Source organism: Antechinus flavipes, chromosome 2 (genome assembly GCF_016432865.1).
Source record: "Antechinus flavipes isolate AdamAnt ecotype Samford, QLD, Australia chromosome 2, AdamAnt_v2, whole genome shotgun sequence".
Lineage (NCBI taxonomy): Eukaryota > Metazoa > Chordata > Mammalia > Dasyuromorphia > Dasyuridae > Antechinus > Antechinus flavipes.
Genome location: NC_067399.1, coordinates 260,108,602 through 260,127,851, shown reverse-complemented (window position 1 = coordinate 260,127,851; position 19,250 = coordinate 260,108,602). Strand labels below are relative to the sequence as shown.

The window sequence follows — 19,250 nt, the reverse complement described above, 5'->3', positions numbered from 1 at the left end:
TTGGGATCTCTCTTAGTCCCTTTATTACTCTCTATCAGTCACTAGGTCTCTGTGTCAACAATGCATCAGGCAGGAGAGGAGATGGGGGAGTCCCAGGGCCTGTAACTGCTGGATTCTGCACAAAGCCCTGGGCCCTAATCCTTTGGGGGTTAGAGTGCCCATGGAACCGTGAACCCCATCCATGACACCTCGGCCACGGGGCTAGAGCCTCACCCTCTCCTCCTCAAAACTGATGAGCCCCTCATCATCTGTATCAAGGTCCTCGGGTTCATCCGTGACCAGAGCACGGAGCTCCGTAGGTGCGGGACGGGGTCGGAGCAGACTGAGCAGCCGAGCCAGGGGGGACTGGAGGGCACAGCCCGGCTCTGCCTCTTGGGGCTCCAAGTTATCACTCTGCTTCTTGGCAAAGTTCACAAACACCTGGATCGGACAGGAAAAGCAAAGTAGAATGCGCTGCCCAATGAGTGATGCGCCCCCACGCCTGCCTCAGGCCGCTGCTGCCAAGAGCTGGGGGGGGCACTCACATTGTCCAGCGTGGTCTGACTGACCGAGTAATCCTCGATGCCCAGCACATCCACCACCTGCTCCATTTTGCTGAACACCTGCGCCAGGGAGATGTGTTCTGATTTCAGCTGATACTGCACTTTGGTATGATGTCGCTCCTGAGGGATAAAGGAAATTGGGGGTCAACTTCCCAAGTGCCCTCGACTAACGTCCAGGGGGTACCCAAATCAGGCACTTTCCAACCCCTCCTGTTCCCTCAAAGTATCTCCAAGAGTTGTCTTGTTCTTCTATAGAACCCCTAAAAGATATCCCTGATCCCTTGGAGTTTTCCCTTATCCTTCAAACCCCTTGAGGCCTGTTAAGAGCTTTACCTCACCCTGATCTCTTTGGATTGCCCCGATCTCCTCACAGCTTCTGATCCCCTTAGGTTCCCTGTGAATTTCCTCATAACCCTCCTGGTTCTTGTTGTCCCCTTGACCCCCCTGAGAGTCGCCCCTCCCTCTGATTCCTCTCATAATAAATACTCATAATAAATAAATAAATAAATACACCTCACAGCGCCTTCCTGTGGTCCTTTCTAAGCTCCTCAGCCCCTGAGAAATGTCCCCCAGCCCTCTTGAATCCCCTGAGAGTCGCCCCTCCCTCTGATTCCTCTCATAATAAATACTCCCATAACTCCCATGCCCCACCTCATAGCCCTCCTGGTCCTTTCTGAAGCTCCTCAGCCCCTGAGAAATGTCCCCCAGCCCTCTTAATCCCCCTGAGAGTCGCCCCTCCCTCTGATTCCTCTCATAGTACTCCCATAACTCCCATGCTCCACCTCACAGCCCTCCAGGCCCTCTCGGGGCTCCCCTGACCCTCACTTTGAGCACAGCTTCAGGGAAGTTTCGGTTGAAGAACCTCACCACCTCCTTCACGCTCTGGCTGCTCTTGGTCCTTACTGTAATCATGTAGCCATCACCAAACCTGGCAGAACAAAGGTGTGGGCTCCTGTCCCTGCCCACCCCCTCCCAGCCAGGATCCCCCCTATACTGCCCACACCCATCACTGTCCCGTTCCATGCTCTGCTCCTCCTCCCCTCCTCGGTCCCCGTTCCAGCCCCGGTCCACGTCCCTCTCCCTTCCTGTGCCCCAACCCTTTGTTGCTATCTCAGCCCCTGTCCCTACCCAGATCCCCACTTTTGTACATACACCTCTCCTCGCCCTCCCCTCACCTGTTCTTTAGGTGCTGAATGCTGCCCAGACACCTGAGCCGTCCATTCACCATGATGGCCAAGCGTGTACAAAGTGCTTCACATTCCTCCATGCTGTGAGTAGAGTCATCAGAACTAGGTGAGGGGGGTCCAGCCATGGGGGACCAAGGGGCCCTCAGCTACTAAGGGGGGCAAACAGGAGCACCAGAAACTCATATAGAGAAGGGAATAAGGAACCATGAGGGATGGCAGTGAGACAGCATTGAGTTCCCTGGACCTGAGAACAGGGCACTTATTGAGAATTGGACAGGAGAAATACATGAAGATAAAAATGACCTGGGAAGAGCCCTGGAAACTGGCAAAGAAGAGGGAGTCAAGATCACTGGAAACTATCAGGAAACTATCAGGAGCTGGCTGATGGGACATATAACACTGGGAACTGGCAGAAAAGAGTATGGGGGCTCTAGGAGCTGGTAAAGAGGAATCCAGGGAACATGGAACTGGGAAAAGAGGGACTTATTAGGATTGGAGTTGGCAAAGAGAGAATCAGGCATCCCAGGTATGGATGGAAGGAAAACACAAGAGACTGGGAAGGGAGAGGGCATTTGGGATATCAGAAGCTAAAAACCAGATAGCATGGAGCAGGGGAGGATGGCAGAAGGGAAGACATAATATTGGTGGAGAAGAGAATTAGGAAAAGCAGGGATAGCAGAGAGAAAAGGAATTAGGAGCTGGCAGAGAAGAGGGCATTGGGTACTTGACGCTGGGATAGAGAAACATTGAAACTTGGCAGAAAGGGCATTTATGTACCAGGATTCGGAACAGGAGAGAGCATGGAAGCACCAGGAGCAGAGGCATGAGAATTTGTGAAATAAAGAGTACCATGCCCTGGAGTGAGGGAATACCAGGAGCCAGCAAGGCTCCAAGCCTCTTGGACTTCTAAGATTGCTTACTGAGGGGTCTTTCTCCTCCACTATGCAAGCAGTTTGGGCATGGGCCTGCGGGGAGCAAGGTCACTAACCTGTGAGATGTCAACACCACTGAACGCCCCGTCTTGATAATGTCCAGGATGAGGTTCCATAGGAAACGTCGGGCCTTGGGGTCCATGCCTGTGGTGGGCTCATCCTGGGAGCAGGACCAAGGTCAGTCTCCCCCCGTTAACCTCTCCCCTTTCTCCCCAGGACTCTGCTCCTTCTAACGTCCCAGTCTCCTTGCTCTTCCCAGGAAGACGGTGGAGGGACCAGCCCGGAGATCATGCCCCTGGCTAGGTCTGAAGTATGGCTTTTGCTCTCTGGAATCTGCCAGCCCTGGCCTCTACTCACCAAGAAAATGAAGGCTGGGTAGCCGATGAGGGCGATGGCTGTGGACAGCTTTCTCTTATTCCCCCCGCTGTAGGTGCCGGCCGGCTTATCTGCGTACTTGCTCAGCTCCAGTTTCTCCAATGCCCACTTGACCACCTGTGAACACAGAATCAGCGAATTTCAGGCCATCAAGGATAAACTCACATCTCCTTTACAGCTCCTCCAAAAGCGGTCATTCCCTCTCCCCTCGAAGGAGTTCTTCAGTGACAGTGAACTCACTACTCACCACGGCAGGCCATCCCATTAAAAATCAGCTCCAACAATTTGGAACTATGCTCAAAAAGTTATCAAACTGTGCATACCCTTTGATCCAGCAGTGTTTCTACTGGGCTTATACCCCAAAGAGATTTTAAAGAAGGGAAAGGGACCTGTATGTGCCAAAATGTTTGTGGCAGCCGTGTTTGTAGTGGCTAGAAACTGGAAAATGAATGGATGCCCATCAATTGGAGAATGGTTGAGTAAATTGTGGTATATGAACGTTATGGAATATTATTGTTCTGTAAGGAATGACCAGCAGGATGAATACAGAGAGGCTTGGAGAGACCTACATGAACTGATGCTAAGTGAAATGAGCAGAACCAGGAGATCATTATATACCTCAACAATGATACTGTTTGAGGATGTATTCTGATGGAAGTGGATCTCTTCGATAAAGAGAGCTAATTGATCAAAGATGGACAGAAGCAGCTACACCCAAAGAAAGAATACTGGGAAATGAATATAAACTGCTTGCATTTTTGTTTTTCTTCCTGGGTTATTTATACCTTCTGAATCCAATTCTCCCTGTGCAACAAGAAAACTGTTTGGTTCTGCACACATATATTGTATCTAGGATATACTGTAACCTATTCAACATGTAAAGGACTGCTTGCCATCTTGGGGAGGAGATGGAAGGAGGGAGGGGGAAAAACGGAACAGAAGTGAATGCAAGGGATAATGCTGTAAAAAATTACCCTGGCATGGGTTCTGTCAATAAAAAAGTTATTTTAAAAAAGAGAGAGAGAGAGAATATAGGGGAAAAAAAAAATCAGCTCCAAGCAGTAATGAACTGAACCAGCTACGCCCAGCGAAAGAACTCTGGGAGATGACTAAGAACCATTACATCGAATTCCCAATCCCTCTATTTTTGCCCGCCTGCATTTTTTATTTCCTTCACAGGCTAATTGTACACTATTTCAATTCTTTTTGTACAGCAAAATAACGGTTTGGTCATGTATACTTATTTTATATTTAATTTATACTCTAACATATTTAACATGTATTGGTCATCTTGCCATCTGGGGGAGGGGATGGAGGGAAGGAGCGGAAAAATTGGAAGAAAAGGTTTGGTAATTGTCAATGCTGTAAAATTACCCATGCATATAACTTGTTAATAAAAAGCTATTTAAATTTTTTTTAATCAGCTTTTGCTTTTCCGAACTTGTAATCTAACTGCTTATGACTTCTGTACCCTGCTCACAGTGCCCTGGAGTGAGGCCATACATGTTTAATGTACAGCCTTCTTTTATGACAGTTCTTCACATACTGACGAGTGGGAATACGGGAGAGGTAGGCCATGAGGCTGTTTTTTCCTTTCCCACAGAAGGGAATCTGACCAAGGTCCATGCTCCCCCGAGGCACTTTTCATCCCTTGCAAACTCATGCTCCTTCCCCTTTAGGGAATCCTCAGGGGTGAGCAGGGGAAATAGGATTTCATTCAGTAGGGACAAAGACTCATCCCACTGCTCAGAGATTTTTCCATATCCTGGTCCTCCCCATGACTCTGGTCATGCTTGCCCCTATATAAACAATCCCTCCCCCAAGATCAATCCCATTTCTTCTCTTCCCTTCCCCCAGCCATTAATAGCTCTAAGATTGCAGAGAAATAGCTCTGGAGTTGGAAGGGACCTTAAAAGCAATCAAGACTCCTTTCCTCCACTTTTGGACAAACTGGGACTCAGTGAGCTGTCTGGATTCACAAAACTTGTAACTATCCTCCTGATTAAAAGTCCAGTGCTCCATCCACCCTCCCTCAATCCACTGCCTCCCAAACTAACCCCTCAGGGCTCCCTTCCACTTTTTTGGCCAACATCTCCAGTCGGAATACTTCCTCACCCAATCCTTGGGGGCCCATCCAGCCTGCTCACCCTTTCCTCGTCCTTCCAGGGGACCCCTCGGAGTCTTGTGTAGAGTTCCAAGTGCTCTTGGGCCGTAAGCTCATCAAACAGGGCATCAAACTGTGGACAGTAGCCCAGACTCTGCTGTACTTGGAGGAGTTCTTTCAGGACGCTGCAGAGACCATGTAACCACTCAGGCCTGGCACTGCCCACACTGCTCCCCAGACTGTGTCTGGCTCTTACCCACGTCTCTCGCCCCCCAGACCTCAGCTCCTCACTCCCAAGACCAGTGGCCTGCATCTGCCACTAGCCACAGGACGTCCCTCATTACAGACAAAGCAAGGGATTCCAAAAACCTCAGTGAGGTCTTAATCGGCAAGCTTAAAACTGCCCGAAGACTTTATTCTCCACTATGGCCCTCCTGCTCTCCCTGACAGAGCCCCCAGCTCCACGGGCAAGACCAGCATGGCAAGTGCCAGCCCTACTCAGGTCTGTGTCCTGGCTTCCAGCCCAGGCCCGTGCCCCGAGGCAGCCCCTCCCATGGGCCCCTGCCAAGGCCCCTGGGCACCTGTGTCCGTTGATGAATGCCTCGCCTCCCGTGGTACTCTCATCTCCCGTCAGCATCTTAAAGGTACTAGTCTTTCCAGCCCCGTTGACACCAAGGAGGCCAAAGCATTCTCCCGGTCGCACGCCCACGCAGAGCCGGTCTACAGCTAAGATGCGCCCAATCTTCCGTGACTTGTACACCTGCAGGAGTGAGGGATTGGGGCTTCAGGAGAAAGACCGCCGTCCCTCTCACCCAAGCTGAGGGCTTCTCTGTTTTTCTATGGCCCTTCCATCAGGGTCCTCCCTAAGCCCCAGGAATTCTCCCCTTTCCTGCAGAATCCTCTCCACTCAACACCCCCCTCCTCCTCCCTCCCACCACCCCGGCCTTCCTAAACCAACGACCACTGGTTGGAATGGCCTCTTCTGCCTTACCAATCACTATTTCCTCATCTATTTCCCTAAACCCCGGGTTGGTCTCCAGGGGCTAATCCTTAATCCAAGGTCCCACCTTGGTCAGGTTCTCGATCTTGACCATGTCATTGTCTGCATCCCCCCTCAGGACCCGCTGCCGTTCAATGGCTACATCCACATCATCTTCAATAGGCTTGGTGGATACAGGCAGACGCCTGGGGAGAGAAAGAGGAAGGAGTAAATAGGACAGGAGAGCATGGGGAGAAAGGGCCATGCCTAGCCAGCACTACTCACCTGCCTTAAACTGCTCTCAGCGGTGGAGGTGGGCAGCACCTGGAGCAGGGCAGGATGCTCCCAACCATAAAAATTAAAATCTTGGGAGGGAACAAGGCAGACTAGTCTAACCCACACCTAAAGAGTAACTTTGAAAATATTCACAATAAGTGAACTGATCCAACCATTCTGGAGAGCAATCTGGAACTATGGCCAAAGGACTATCAATCTTTTATCCAGCAGTGTCACTATTAGGTCTGTATCCAAAAGAGATCATAGATGAAGGGAAAGGGACCTACATATGCAAAAATGTTTGTGGCAGTTCTTTTTATTGTGGCACGGAATTGGAAACTGAATGGATGCCCATTAGTTGGAGAATGACTGAATATGTTATGGTATATGAATATTATGGAATATTATTGTTCTATACGAAATGATGAGCAGGCTAATTTCAGAAAAGCCTGAAAAGACTTATATGAACTGATGCTAAGTGAAGTGACTAGAACCAAGAGAACATTGTATACAACAACAACAAGATTATATGATGATCAATTATGATTGGCTCTTTTCAGTAATAAGGTGATTCAAGGTGATTTCAATAGTAATTCAAGGCAATTTCAATAATCACCCAACATAGAGAGAGAGAAGACTATAGAGACTGAACATTGATCAAACCATATTTTCACCTTTGTACCGGCTGACTAGCCATCTAGCCTCTATTTGAACAGGAAACCCATTATATCTCCAAGGAAGCCCATTCTATTTTTGGACAACTTTAATTATCAAGGAAACCAAGTCTACCTTGCGTAATGTTTATTGTTCTTTTTTTTAAGAGAGTTTTTTAAAAAAATTATTTATTTATTTCATCCTTTATTCTTAATTCTGCCTTCTGGGAACAAAGAAAGTTTAAATTCTCTTCCATATGACAACCTGTGTGATTCCTGACAGCAACTAATATTTCCCTCTCCTATGGCTTTTTTCCTCCAGACTAAATCTCCTTAGTGCCTTTCCAATCTTTTTGTTACATGTTTTCCAGTTTCTTCCTACTAGGCCTTCCCAAAAAATGACATTCCAGAACTAGACACATTATTTCAAAGGGAGTCTGCCTAGGACGAAGGACAACATTATTTCCCTCATTCTAGATGCAATCCAAGAGGATTTCCTCATCTCCACCTGTTCTTCCCCCTTTCCTGACTGTGCAAGGGGAAGACAAGGCAAGACCCCCTCTCCCAATGCAGAAGAAATCCCCCTAAAACTGCCGATTCTTCCCAATACCACCTCAGCTTATATGGGCTTCTTTGACCTGGCCCCACACACTCACTGGGGCTGCCGAAGGAAGTTGTACTGACACATGATGGTGATAAAGAAACCTACGAAGCCTTCTATTGTCATGGCAACCAGGCCTCTTGTCACGATGTCCCATTCGAAGGGGGATTTCATTTTGTCGAACTGGCCTGTGGGAGAAAAGGGGGATCTTATTGGGGTCTTACCCGGAAAAAGCCTAGGCCACCTCCGGATCGATGTGGTGTGAGAGGCAGCAGGAAGCACCTCCCAACCCAAAGCACCTCCACCACACTGCCTGAAACTCCATTTTTAAAACGTCCCTTCAGAGTAATCCCTGCCCTCTCAAGAGCTCTAATAAAATGCAAAAGCCCTTGGGAAGGCTCCCACATTCACACCCTAGTGACCCTAGTGAGAATGAGTCTGCGCTCTCCTCGGGCAGGAGAAGAGCCCTGGATCAGTACTGAAGGCGGAGGGAGGCAAACCCCTCCCTGAGCCGTGTTTAGCCCTCCGCCTCCCCTCCTCCCCTCTCCTCCCTTCCCCCCCCCAGCTGGCCCCACTGAGAGACCCTGTCTGGGCGGCCTCTTTCCCCCGGCCCTTCCCCGGTCACCCAGAGCCCGCGGCCCCATTCTGCCCCCCCACCCCCACCCCTGGAGCAGAGTCCCAAGCCCCGAGCTCCCGCTTCCCCTTCCGGGCTCACCTATCTTAGCGTAATACTCATTGATGTACTCGTTGTACGCCATCTCCATGAGCCCGTGGCCCAGGTTGTAGTTGGGGAAGATGAGGAAGCAGCTCTTCAGGTAACTGTTTACTAGTTTCAGATCCTGGGGAGGAAAGCAGGTAAAAAGCTCCATCAATCCTGCCTGGGAGGGCAGGTTCCTTGGGAGGGGTCGCCCCTGGAAAAAGGGCCACGGTTCCTGGCCAGGCACCTCATCCACTGCCGCCAAGGGGAACTCCAACGACAGTGTGACACCCCCTGGGGATGGGGGACTGCAGCTGCTAATAGGGCATCCATGGTCGCCAAGGGGCGTCTCCAATGCCAGTGTGGCGCCCCCTGGGGGTGGGGGACTGCAGCTGCTAATAGGGCATCCATGGCCACCAAAGGGCGACTCCAACGCCCGTGTGACGCCCCCTGGGGACGGGGGACTGCAGCTGCTAATAGGGCATCCAAGGGGCGACTCCAATGACAGTGTGACGCCCCCTGGGGGTGGGGAACTGCAGTTGCTAATAGGGCATCCATGGCCGCCAAGGGGCGACTCCAACGCCAGTGTGACGCCCCCTGGGGGTGGGGGACTGCAGCGCCTCCCTGCTCTCTGGATAGGAGCCCGCGGCGCCCACCCGCCCTGGCACTCGGGCACCTTGTCATGTTCGAAGAGTTGCAGCAGGAACGTGGCCACGGTGGCGGTGATGCCGATGAAGAGGTTGATGACAATGAGGAAGACGTAGGCCGAGCTGGGCACTTCGAACCAGAAGGAGGCGGGGTACATGATGGGGGTGATTGACCAGCTGCGAGCGGAAGAGGGGCCATGAGGACAGCTTCCGGCGCCCGCGTCTCCGCCGTGCCCGGGGCCGGGGCCGCCCCTTCCCTCCCTCCCGGGAGCCCCGAGACCATACCCGTAGAGCAGGAAGAGGGAGAGCACAGCGGGGAAGTTGGTGGGGGACGTGTAGGCAGGAAGGTCGAACACAAAGAGGATGATGATGCAGCAAGTGGCCGGCACCAGGTAGTTCAGCTGGAAGACACGGGAGAGGGGGAGGGAAAGTCACACTACTGCCGGGCTCTGCCACGGCCCGAGGGCCCAGCCTGTGGGGGAGCGGCCGAGACCGGAAGGAGAGAGGTGGCAGCGGGGGCTGCTGACCCGGCGGGGGGCGCCCCGGGGCGGGGCCCTGAGGGCCCTGCAGGGATGCCCTTACCATGTCCCACACGTAGTTGGCCAGCCAGTAGATGACGGGGTTGCAGCCGCTGACAAACTGAAGGTGCTTGGCCTTCGTGGCCTTCTCGGCCACCAGAAAGACCACAAAGCTGGCCGGCACGAAGGACATGGCCACGATGATGAAGATGGCGATGACCACGTCCGTGCCCTGCAGGCTGCGGGCAGACCGAGAAATGGGCAGTCAGCCAGGCCCCAGCCCCGCCCCAGGGAGGCACAGTGCTCCCCTTTCTGGTCCCGAGGGGAGAGCACGGATCCGCCCCCAGCCCCACCCCCGGGCCCTCTTGGTAACATACAGGTAATCCAAGGAGAGGCTGGCGCTGGTCTTATTCATGGGGTGGTTGGTGACGGTGATTCCTGGGCACAAGGGAGGGGACACTTAGGCCCTGCGAGGGGCCATCTTGGCTCCCCTCGGTGGCACTCCCGTCAGTCCCTCCGTGACTCACCGTAGGCTGCGGGGTTTCCTTTGCTCTTGGGGAGGTTAGCCCGAAGGATGGCATTGTTGAGGGTGTTTAGGTAGGTGGGCATGCTGTGGTAGCCTTTGTTGTTATAGAAGACCTGGGAGAGGAAGGAGCACACAAAATGGCGGGCATGAACTTGAGGGAGATGGGAGGAGTAGTGATCTTCGGATCACAGACTTAGAGCTGGCATTTAGTGGCATTTAATTCCTCAACCAAGAAAGGCTCGGGGAGTTTTTGTGATTTGCCCAGGGTCACAGAGCTAGTAAAAGGCAAGTCTTCCTGGCTCCAAGTCCAGCATTCTGTCCAGGAGGCCTCCGAAGGGCAGATAGATGATGGATCTTCATTCAAGAGGGCTTGGCTGGTGATAGTGACATGCTCTTGGTCCTACCCAATCTCCCCTGTAGAAGCTGGTACTGGCTGGCTGGCATTACTTCATTTTCTTTTTTTAATAATAGCTTTTTATTTTTCCAAATATATGCAAAGATAGTTTTTAACACTGACCCTTGCAAAACTCTTATGTTCCAAATTTTCCTTCTTCCCTTTTCACCTTCCACCTTGCCTATACAGCAAGTAACCCAGTTTCTTTAAACATGTCCAATTCTTTTTTTTTATTTTAAATTTTTAAAAACATTTTCATTTTACCAAATACATGCAAAGATAGTTTTCAAAATTCACCTTTACAAAAGCTCGTGTTCCAACTTTCTTCCTCCTTCCCCCCTCCCTTAGACAGTAAGCAATCAAATATAGGTTAAATGTGTGCAATTCTTCTAAATATATTTCCACATTTGTTATGCTGTGCAAGAAAAATCTGATCAAAGGGGGGAAAAATCATAAGAAAGAAAAAAAACACAAGCAAACAAGCAACAACAAAAACATGCTTTGATCTATATTCTGTCTCCATGGTTCTGGCTCAGGCCTCTTACCTGAGCAGTTCTCCGCACTGCAATCTTGCGCACCATTGGGGGTGCCTTGGCCCCAAAGGAGGCAGGGATTGACTTCTGAATGTTGCCAAAGGTGATGGCTCCATATCTGGGTGAGGAGAGGAGAGGAAGGAGGGAGAAGATCTCACCTGGCTAGTTAAAAGACGCTTCCCTAGGCCAGCTCCAAGCCTTAGAGACTTAGGATCCCCCAGGCTTCTCCCTCCCTCCTTCCCTGTACCTGCTCCTAACCTGTGCAGTCTGAAGCGATCTGAAGTGTACAGGAGATACTCCGACACGTTCCGGCCCGTGATATCAGTCAGGATGTCCCCCGTCACCACCTTCATCTGGGGTGGGCGGCCACCTACACCGCTGGGGCAGGAGAATCCAGTCCCCTGCATGGAGCACGTGCACTTGATGGGCTCGTGGACCACACGCGGCAGTGCTGGAACTGTGGTCACTGTCTCTGTGGGCAGAGTCATTGTTCGGCTCTTTCTCCCTCGCACTTGGATTCCAAGACCTAACTGGCCTCGCCGCCCTTTGTGAATTTGTCTCTTTTACGCACCCAATGCCCCTCATCCACTCCAATACTCTCAGTGACTCCCACTACCTATTGACTACAGAATAATTTCATCTGCTTAGCACTCACAACGCGCCACAATCTGCCTCCAACCACCTTTCCAACTTGTTTTAAAATTATTTTCTCGCTGTTCAGTTCTGTCTTAACTCTTCATGACCCCATTTGGGGTATTCTTGGCAAAGATACTAGAAGGGTTTACCATTTCCTTCTCCAGTTCACTTTACAGATGAGGAAACTGAGGGAAATAGGGTTAAATGACTTGCCCGGCATTACACAGTTAGTGTCTGAGGGAGAATTTGAACTCAGAAAGTTGTTTTCCTGACTCCAGGCCCAGGATTTTATCCATAGCACTTCCTAGCCACCCCTATTTTTTATTATTCTATTATACCCTTCCTATATCCCATGATCCAGAAAAACAGAACTTCTTCCCTTCCTCCCTACTTCTGACCTCTTCTCTTCCATTCTCTAGGCCTTTGCTCATGATGTTCCCCTTCCTCCCCTGCCCCCACCACTTCTGCCTCGAAGCCTCTCCTTTGCCGAGCCTTAATTTGAAAGCACCTTCTCCATGAGCCCTTCCCTTCCAAATGAAAGCGATCTCCCCCTCCTCGGGTGTCTCGCAGCTCTTTGCCCACACTTCTCCTTTACACTGATCTCAGTGTTCCTGGCAGCACAGCCATTTGTAAGCCTCTTCCTCCCATCAGACTACACACGACTTCAGGGCAAGATGGGTGTCACCTCCATTTTTGTATCTGCAGTACCTCTCACAGGTCTGTGTATAAATGCTTGCTGAATGTTTGTGAATGAGTTATTTCTTAAAGGACTGGAGATGTTTCCCTGCCCTCACTAGGGCACAATGCCCGCCGTCCCTCATGGGCACAGCAGGAGAAAGGCCTTCCCTTCCTGACCCAGGAATAGGCCCACCCCACGGCACTGCCTCCTGATGCATTCATCTCAGGGACAGGGGCACCCCCGCGGCCCGGGGAGCCGAGTACCTCTCATGGTGGCGGGCAGCAGGGTGGTGTTCCAGGCCCTCAGGAGTTCTTCATCAGGAGACAAAGGGAAGTCGGAGGGCGCAGGAGAGGGTGGTGGGGGAACGAAGTTGGACAAAGGCAGCCCTTGGGTGAAGGAGTCGATGCACATGGCGTCGAAGTATCGCGCAGCCAGCACTCGGGACTCACTGCTGCTCAGGTTCAGAGTCAATACCAGGGTCCCATTGGCAGGGGTCTTAAGCACACATGTGGCCCCCACGCCAGAAGGCAGGCGAAACGTGTTAACCAGCTGCTGGGGACTGGCATCGGGGGACAGTCTGAGGCTAGGGAAAGAGATCAATGGCTGTGAGCCCCGGGATCCGAGGCCCACCCTGCCCAAGAAGGCTCCCCGTCCAGTTAGATGATCCCTTCTTAGGAAGCTCTTCCCCTCCACCTCTAGAACCTCTTTCTTGCTTCTCAAATGACACCTTGTTCCTGAGGCCTTTACCAGTCCCAGGTGTAAAAGGCTTCCTCCTACCTCCCCTTCACGTATCTTGTATGTACATGTTGTCTTCCCCGTTAGAACGTAAGCTTTCTGAGAGCAGGCGCTGGTTTTGCCCTAATGCTTAGCCAAGTTGATTGGCTAGAATTTATGGAATTATATTCATATGTATTTATAGAATATCTAATAAATAGAATTTAATAAATATTTTTGACATTAAGAGACTGCCCCATGAAATTCTCTCTCCACCCCAAGCACCAAGATTGCCTCTCCCCACCTCCCTGTGTCAGCCCCCTCTTCCCCGTGGGGAGCTCACCGATATTCATGTCGCTCTTCATTTGCATAGGGGATGAAATTGCCCCGGGGCTGAGTGTAGTTGTGGTACTGGGAGGGTGAGAGGATCAGGGGGGGCAGGTCACCTAGGGTGGAGAAAAGGGGGGCTGAGCTGGGGGTGAGGAGGGCACTAGTGGGACAGCCCTACCTCCCGACTGCCACATGGCAGTGGCTACTGGGCCCAGCTGGCTCTGGAGGGGAAAGTGAGGCGGTGACCTTGCCCAGTCCTCCCACACTTAAACCCAATTTTCTTATATGGCATGGCATCCCCAACCTGGTCCTCTTGGAGAACAAAGGAGAAACAATAACTACTACTTTTACTATTACTACTACTTCTAACTCCTATTACTACTACTATTACTATTCTACTACTAACTACTACTAGTACTTCTACTATTAACTACTACAATTACTAGTACTTATTACTAACTACTACAATTACTATTTTATTACTACTAACTACTATAATTACTATTCTACTACTACTATTACTATTACTTCTACTACTAACTACTACTATTATTACTGTTACTCCTACTCCTACTATTACTTCTACTACACTACTACTAGTACTGCTACTACTATTACTATAATTACTAGTACTTATTACTACTACAATTACTATTCTACTACAAACTACTTATAATTACTAGTACTTCTACTACTACTATTACTATTACTTCTACTATTACTAACTACTATTACTATTACTCCTACTACTACTATTACTTCTACTACTACTAACTACTACTATTACTATTACTTCTACTACTACTACTTCTGCAATCACTGTGTTTTCTACAATTAGTACTATTACTTCTCCTACTACTGCTATTCCACCACTGCTACCACTCTAGGGTGACTATACCCCACATCATTAGGAAAGTTCTTTGCAAGCTCTCAAGTTCTATCATTCTTGCCCTCTAGGATTCCCTTGCCTCATGGGGTAGGTAGATGGCATGGGAACATCTCATCTTAGCCCAGGTCAGTAAGGAGCTTAGGTCCCCGACTCCTTAAAGCCCCATTGGCACTGAGCTTCAGCCTAAGGGAAGTAAGCCGAGGGACTGCACTCCCTGATGGCCAGAACAAAATAGGCTTCCTGGGAGCTGAGTTAAATGCCTGGAAGATGAGAACCATGCAGAGGTTCATTCCTGAGAGTGAGATATTGGGGGAAATGCTCTGGCTGCAGAATAGGATGCCTAACAGCTTACTTATCCTGGCTACCCTTTCATTTCACAGAAGCGAAAACTAAGTCCTAAAAGAGCAAACATGACCGGCTCATGGAGTTAGTGCGAGCTGGGGCTGGAAGCCAAGTTTCTTGACTTCTTATCCAGGACTTGGGTTAACCCCTTCCTAGACCACAAGCTCCCTCAGGCAGAAGGCTGCGTCTCCCATAGTTCCTAGAACAATGACTTGAACGAAACAACCACAAGATGGGTCGTCCATGGATGGTCTAGAAACTAGGGATGCTGCCCCAGGTCCAGGACTCTCCATCTCCCAAACAGCAGTGGGGCTGCCTCTCAGGATCCCCCTCCTACAGAACAGGGACCCCGTGCTCAGACCCCTACCGATCTCGGGGACGGAGAGGGCCACAGTCATGGCCACACAGACAAAAAAGGCAGGCAGCAGGATCTGGGAGAAGAGGGCCTTGGTGTTGCGCCGAGCGCAGTGGAATCGTTTGACCAAGAGCCCATGAAACTGGCGCAGCTTCAGCCACCAGCCTTCGAGCTTGGAGCTGCCCTGGCCCACCATCGACAAGGTCTCAGCCTCCACCTCTGCAAAAAGGAAGACATGGACTCAGATCCTCCTCCTCCATCTTCCCTTCCCTCTCATCTCCAAGCTAGGACAGACGCTCAGAGGAAAGACGCCTGGGCATCCCCACGGCTCTGGAATCAGACCCTGACCCCCGCAAGGGGTTTCTTGACTTACAAATTACTGGAAGGGCAGAGGGAAAATCTTTATCCCTCAGAAAGTGATTGTAGAGGATCAGAAAAGGGGGAAAAGAGGAGGGATCTTGGTGTGTGTGTCGGGGAATCAGCAGCATCTAGAGGAATTCTTGGGAGGTTAGACATGAGGCCCAAAAAGATCTGGGGAGATCATGGGGAGAGTCCCCATGGACTATAGGGAGGCAGGAGTTGGAGAAAAGACGCCTGGTTGACAGAATGACGAGGGGGCCTATGGAGTTGGAGACTGTATGTGGTTGTGAGGGAGGAGGCCTTTGGAGACTGGCTAGGGTGGACGTATGTCAGGAGTTTGAGGAGGTGGGCAACTGACAGGGCTCATAGAAGAGATGGAGATGTAGGGCCCTGGGGATTAAGAGAGGGGGGCCTGGGAGAGCCTGAGGGACAGGAGAGGGGGCTTAGATGCTGGGTGACTGTCTATGTCTCCGGAGAGCATCAGTCAGACCAGAGCACCCCAGGAGACCCCTAAAGTTCCCCCCCCAGTCCCATTTAACAGTAGCCACTGGTTTGGCTTTGCCTACCTTGTAGGCTGACATTATCAGGGTCCTGAAGGTTGTCGAAGAGGGGTGAGTAGTCACCATAGACTTCAACATAGGCGCCTTCCTCATCCCCCCTGACTGAGCCTGCCGAGGAAGAGGAGCGCAGGGAGGCCTGGGACTGGGCCAGCTGAGAGCAGCCCACCAGGTTGCTGTGCTCCGCTCGGGGCGAGCCGGCCACCTCTCGGTCCTTCTGCACCTCGGCCTTAGGGAGAGCATCCTTCTTTGACTCCTTTATGTCTGGTGGGGTGGAGGGGGGGCTGTCACTGCGTCTGCAGGGGACTGGATACCTGTCTTACCCCGTTCCAATTCCTGGTCCCCATGATTCAAGGGGACAGTGAGCTCTTCCTTGTCTGTCCACCCAGAACCCAAACCTCTCCCCTCTGCTGGGCAGCTGTGGACCCCACCCATCTGACCTTTCCCACTCTATCTTGCTGGGGCTCCCTTTTTTTAGCCTTAATCATCTCTACCACTTCTCCATCAGTAGCTTAGTCTGCCCCTAGGTCCCTCAGCTGTGATGGGTGAATTTTTGCCTTATCTCACTAGTATCTTCACTACTCCCAGACTGGCTCACCCCCCTCCCCTTTCTAGCTCTCTTCTAAGGGTCACCTTCTTCCTTTTAGAATAAACGCCTCGAGGGCAAAAACGACTGACTTGCTAGTACTTGCATTCTTCCTGTTTGGAGCAGTGTTTGGTACAGAATAAATACTTTATCTATCTGGGTCAGGGTAGGTAGGCCGATAACTGGAGATAAAGGAATGTATCTAATGACTTCTCAAGGCTCTGTCTCATAATGAGAACAAGGAGGGACACCTCCCCATGAGCCTTCCACACTGGGACACAGGGCCCCGTGCTATGTGGCAAGGGAACTGTAGGTCCCTGAGGTCTGTCTGTTCTGCACACGCTACATGCATTGTGTACATTCTGTATTCTGAGAACCGTATATGCTGTGGGCTCAGGTCTCTTCTTCCCTACTAGACTGTAAATCCCGTAAGGGCAGGAATCGAGTCTATTATGTGCCCTCTGCACCATGCTGAGCCATTCTGTCCTGCAGATTTTATACCTCTCTGCCACCCTATTATAAAGTGCCCATCCTTTGCATGGAGGGTACTCAGTAGGAAAACGGAATGAACTTATATGATAAAAGTTTATTCATTCCATCTCATTATCCCACCCAGACCCCCAACCCCCCAAACACAGAGGATCTGTCTGACAACACCCAGTGCTACCAGGCCAGCCCCACTTCGACATCACTGCCGCCTGGAGTCTGACTGTCCCCCCAAGCCCCGCTTACCAGCCTCACTGTTTTCCAGGGACTGGTCCTCCTCAGAAACCTTGAGGAAAACTTCTTCCAGGGTGGTGTCCATGAGCCCAAAACTGGTCAGCTGTAGCTCCTCCAAGCTTAATTCCAGGTGCTGCCCAAGCACAGAGCAAGCCACAGAGAGGCAGAGGTACTTCAAGAACCCGGCCCCCCAAGTCGCCCCCACAGCCCCCGAGAAGGCGTGCTGAAGTGCAAACGCCTTCCCACAGGACGCAGGCGCTCTCCACCGTCCCCCCGTTCGGCAGCCCCACACTCCCTCCTGCTGCCCTCCCGCCCAGGTCTGAGCATCTCCCCAGTCATTCCCCTACAGGGCCTCTGATTTGGAGGGGTGCTCAGAGTCCCTGGGAGAGGCACAAGCCCCTGGTCGCCCATCAGCATGAGCTCTCTACCTGGAAAAGCCGCTCGAAGCCTCCTTTCTTAGCGGCCTCGCTGGGCAGGATGTAGGAGAGTTCGGTGTTGGTGTCCGAGATAAGCAGACAGGAGGCCACGTACTTCTTGATGAACTGGGACACCCGGGTTTCAGAGCAGGGGCTGAGGGCCGAGGAGGCAGGAGAGCTGGGCGTCTGGCCAGGCTCTGGGAGAGTAGAACAGAGAGCGGGTCAGTGAGGGGCGTGGGACGAGGGGACCCCTCCTCACCAGCAGCTGGGAAATTAGCCAAAGAAGGGAATCAGTGCAGGTGGGAAAAGGAGGGGGGGCAGGTGAGGAACTGAAGGGGAAACATCAGGGGCTGAAGGCAAGGGAGAGTGCAAAGGGACCCAGGGCACAGACCAGACACAGTGCCAGGCTCCGCCTGCCGCTTGACCAGGGTGAGCCGGTAGCCATCTCCGTAGGTGCTCTTCAGGAACAGTGAGGACCCACAGCACTTGAGCTTGCCATGGGAGATAATGGCAATGCGGTCCCCCAGGAGGTCCGCTTCATCCATGTGGTGAGTAGACAGAAGGATGGTCCGTCCTGAGGAGTCACAGGGAAACTAGGGATGCTCCAGAGTCCCTTAAGGACTCGGACAGAAACCCCGGCTGACCCAGAATCCGCAGCGCACAGTAGATGCCTTAGAAATGCTGGTGATGACTGCCTGTGGCCCACCTTCAGCCCCACTCCCCGACCCCCCTCCCCCACCCATCTCACCGGGCTTGTACTTCAGGATGAGGTCCCAGATGGCCCGGCGGGCATAGGGATCAACGCCAGCCGTGGGCTCATCCAGGATGATGGCGCGGGAACCTCCCACGAAGGCGATAGCCACGGAGAGCTTCCTCTTCATCCCCCCAGACAAGGTTTGCACCAGTGAGTGACGCTTATTGGACAACTCCAGGTCCTCAATCATCCTAGGCAGGAAGAGAGCGGGCGTGGATTGGTGAATCGGGCTAACAAGCATTCACCAGGTCTCTACTATGTACCAGACACTGTGCTAAGTGCAGGGCATGTAGGGAAATCCGTCCCTCCCTCAGCTCACAGACTGGTGACAAGAGCATCAAGATGGCCTCCTTCTATAACGGGACCCCCTCGCTCAGGAGGATGGCTCAGTGAAAACGGAGCTGAGCCTGGAACCAAAAAACCCAGATCCAAACCCAGCCTCAGACACTCACTAGTTGGGCAACCCTGTCTGACTCAGTTTCCTTATTAATCAAATTGGGATAATAACAGACCTACCTCCCAGGGTTGTTTTGAGGATCAAATGAAATAAATGTGTAAAGCAGTTAGCACAGCGCCTAGCACTCACTAAGTGCTACATAAATGTTAACTATTATTATTAGCTATTATTATGACCAAGAAAATTAGATATAAATTATTGTCCAAGCCCCCTTCAGAGAGGTCTGAATGACCTCACAGAACTTGATTCCCATTTTTCTAAAAGTTTTCTATAAGACTATATACTACACAAATGAATCGTGACATCTGTACAATCACTTGCCTTTAATAATTTTCATCTCAAGTTTGGCAATACTTGTCTCTCCTGCCCCTGTCCACCTCCTATAATAATAGTAACTCATTTAAAATTTCAATAACATTTCAAGGGTTACAAAGCACTTTCCTCACAACAAGCCTGTGAACAAGAAAGTAAGAAGTATCGTTCCTATTTTA

The 19,250-nt window shown here is 51.3% G+C and overlaps 1 protein-coding gene across 1 annotated transcript in view; it reads right to left on the bottom strand.

Annotated features, from left to right (window-relative positions):
* ABCA2 (ATP binding cassette subfamily A member 2) overlaps positions 1 to 19,250 on the bottom strand; it is a 69,014-nt gene that overhangs the window by 1,849 nt on the left and 47,915 nt on the right. The window contains 26 exon segments of the mRNA XM_051976929.1: positions 214 to 420; positions 525 to 662; positions 1,368 to 1,470; positions 1,718 to 1,810; positions 2,718 to 2,821; positions 3,019 to 3,153; positions 5,184 to 5,325; positions 5,722 to 5,900; positions 6,208 to 6,325; positions 7,705 to 7,837; positions 8,365 to 8,488; positions 9,023 to 9,170; positions 9,279 to 9,394; positions 9,576 to 9,750; positions 9,889 to 9,949; positions 10,039 to 10,150; positions 10,977 to 11,082; positions 11,223 to 11,436; positions 12,543 to 12,862; positions 13,337 to 13,439; positions 14,922 to 15,128; positions 15,836 to 16,090; positions 17,145 to 17,265; positions 17,561 to 17,745; positions 17,940 to 18,122; positions 18,297 to 18,493. Coding sequence (XP_051832889.1) covers positions 214 to 420; positions 525 to 662; positions 1,368 to 1,470; positions 1,718 to 1,810; positions 2,718 to 2,821; positions 3,019 to 3,153; positions 5,184 to 5,325; positions 5,722 to 5,900; positions 6,208 to 6,325; positions 7,705 to 7,837; positions 8,365 to 8,488; positions 9,023 to 9,170; positions 9,279 to 9,394; positions 9,576 to 9,750; positions 9,889 to 9,949; positions 10,039 to 10,150; positions 10,977 to 11,082; positions 11,223 to 11,436; positions 12,543 to 12,862; positions 13,337 to 13,439; positions 14,922 to 15,128; positions 15,836 to 16,090; positions 17,145 to 17,265; positions 17,561 to 17,745; positions 17,940 to 18,122; positions 18,297 to 18,493 — 3,979 coding nt within the window.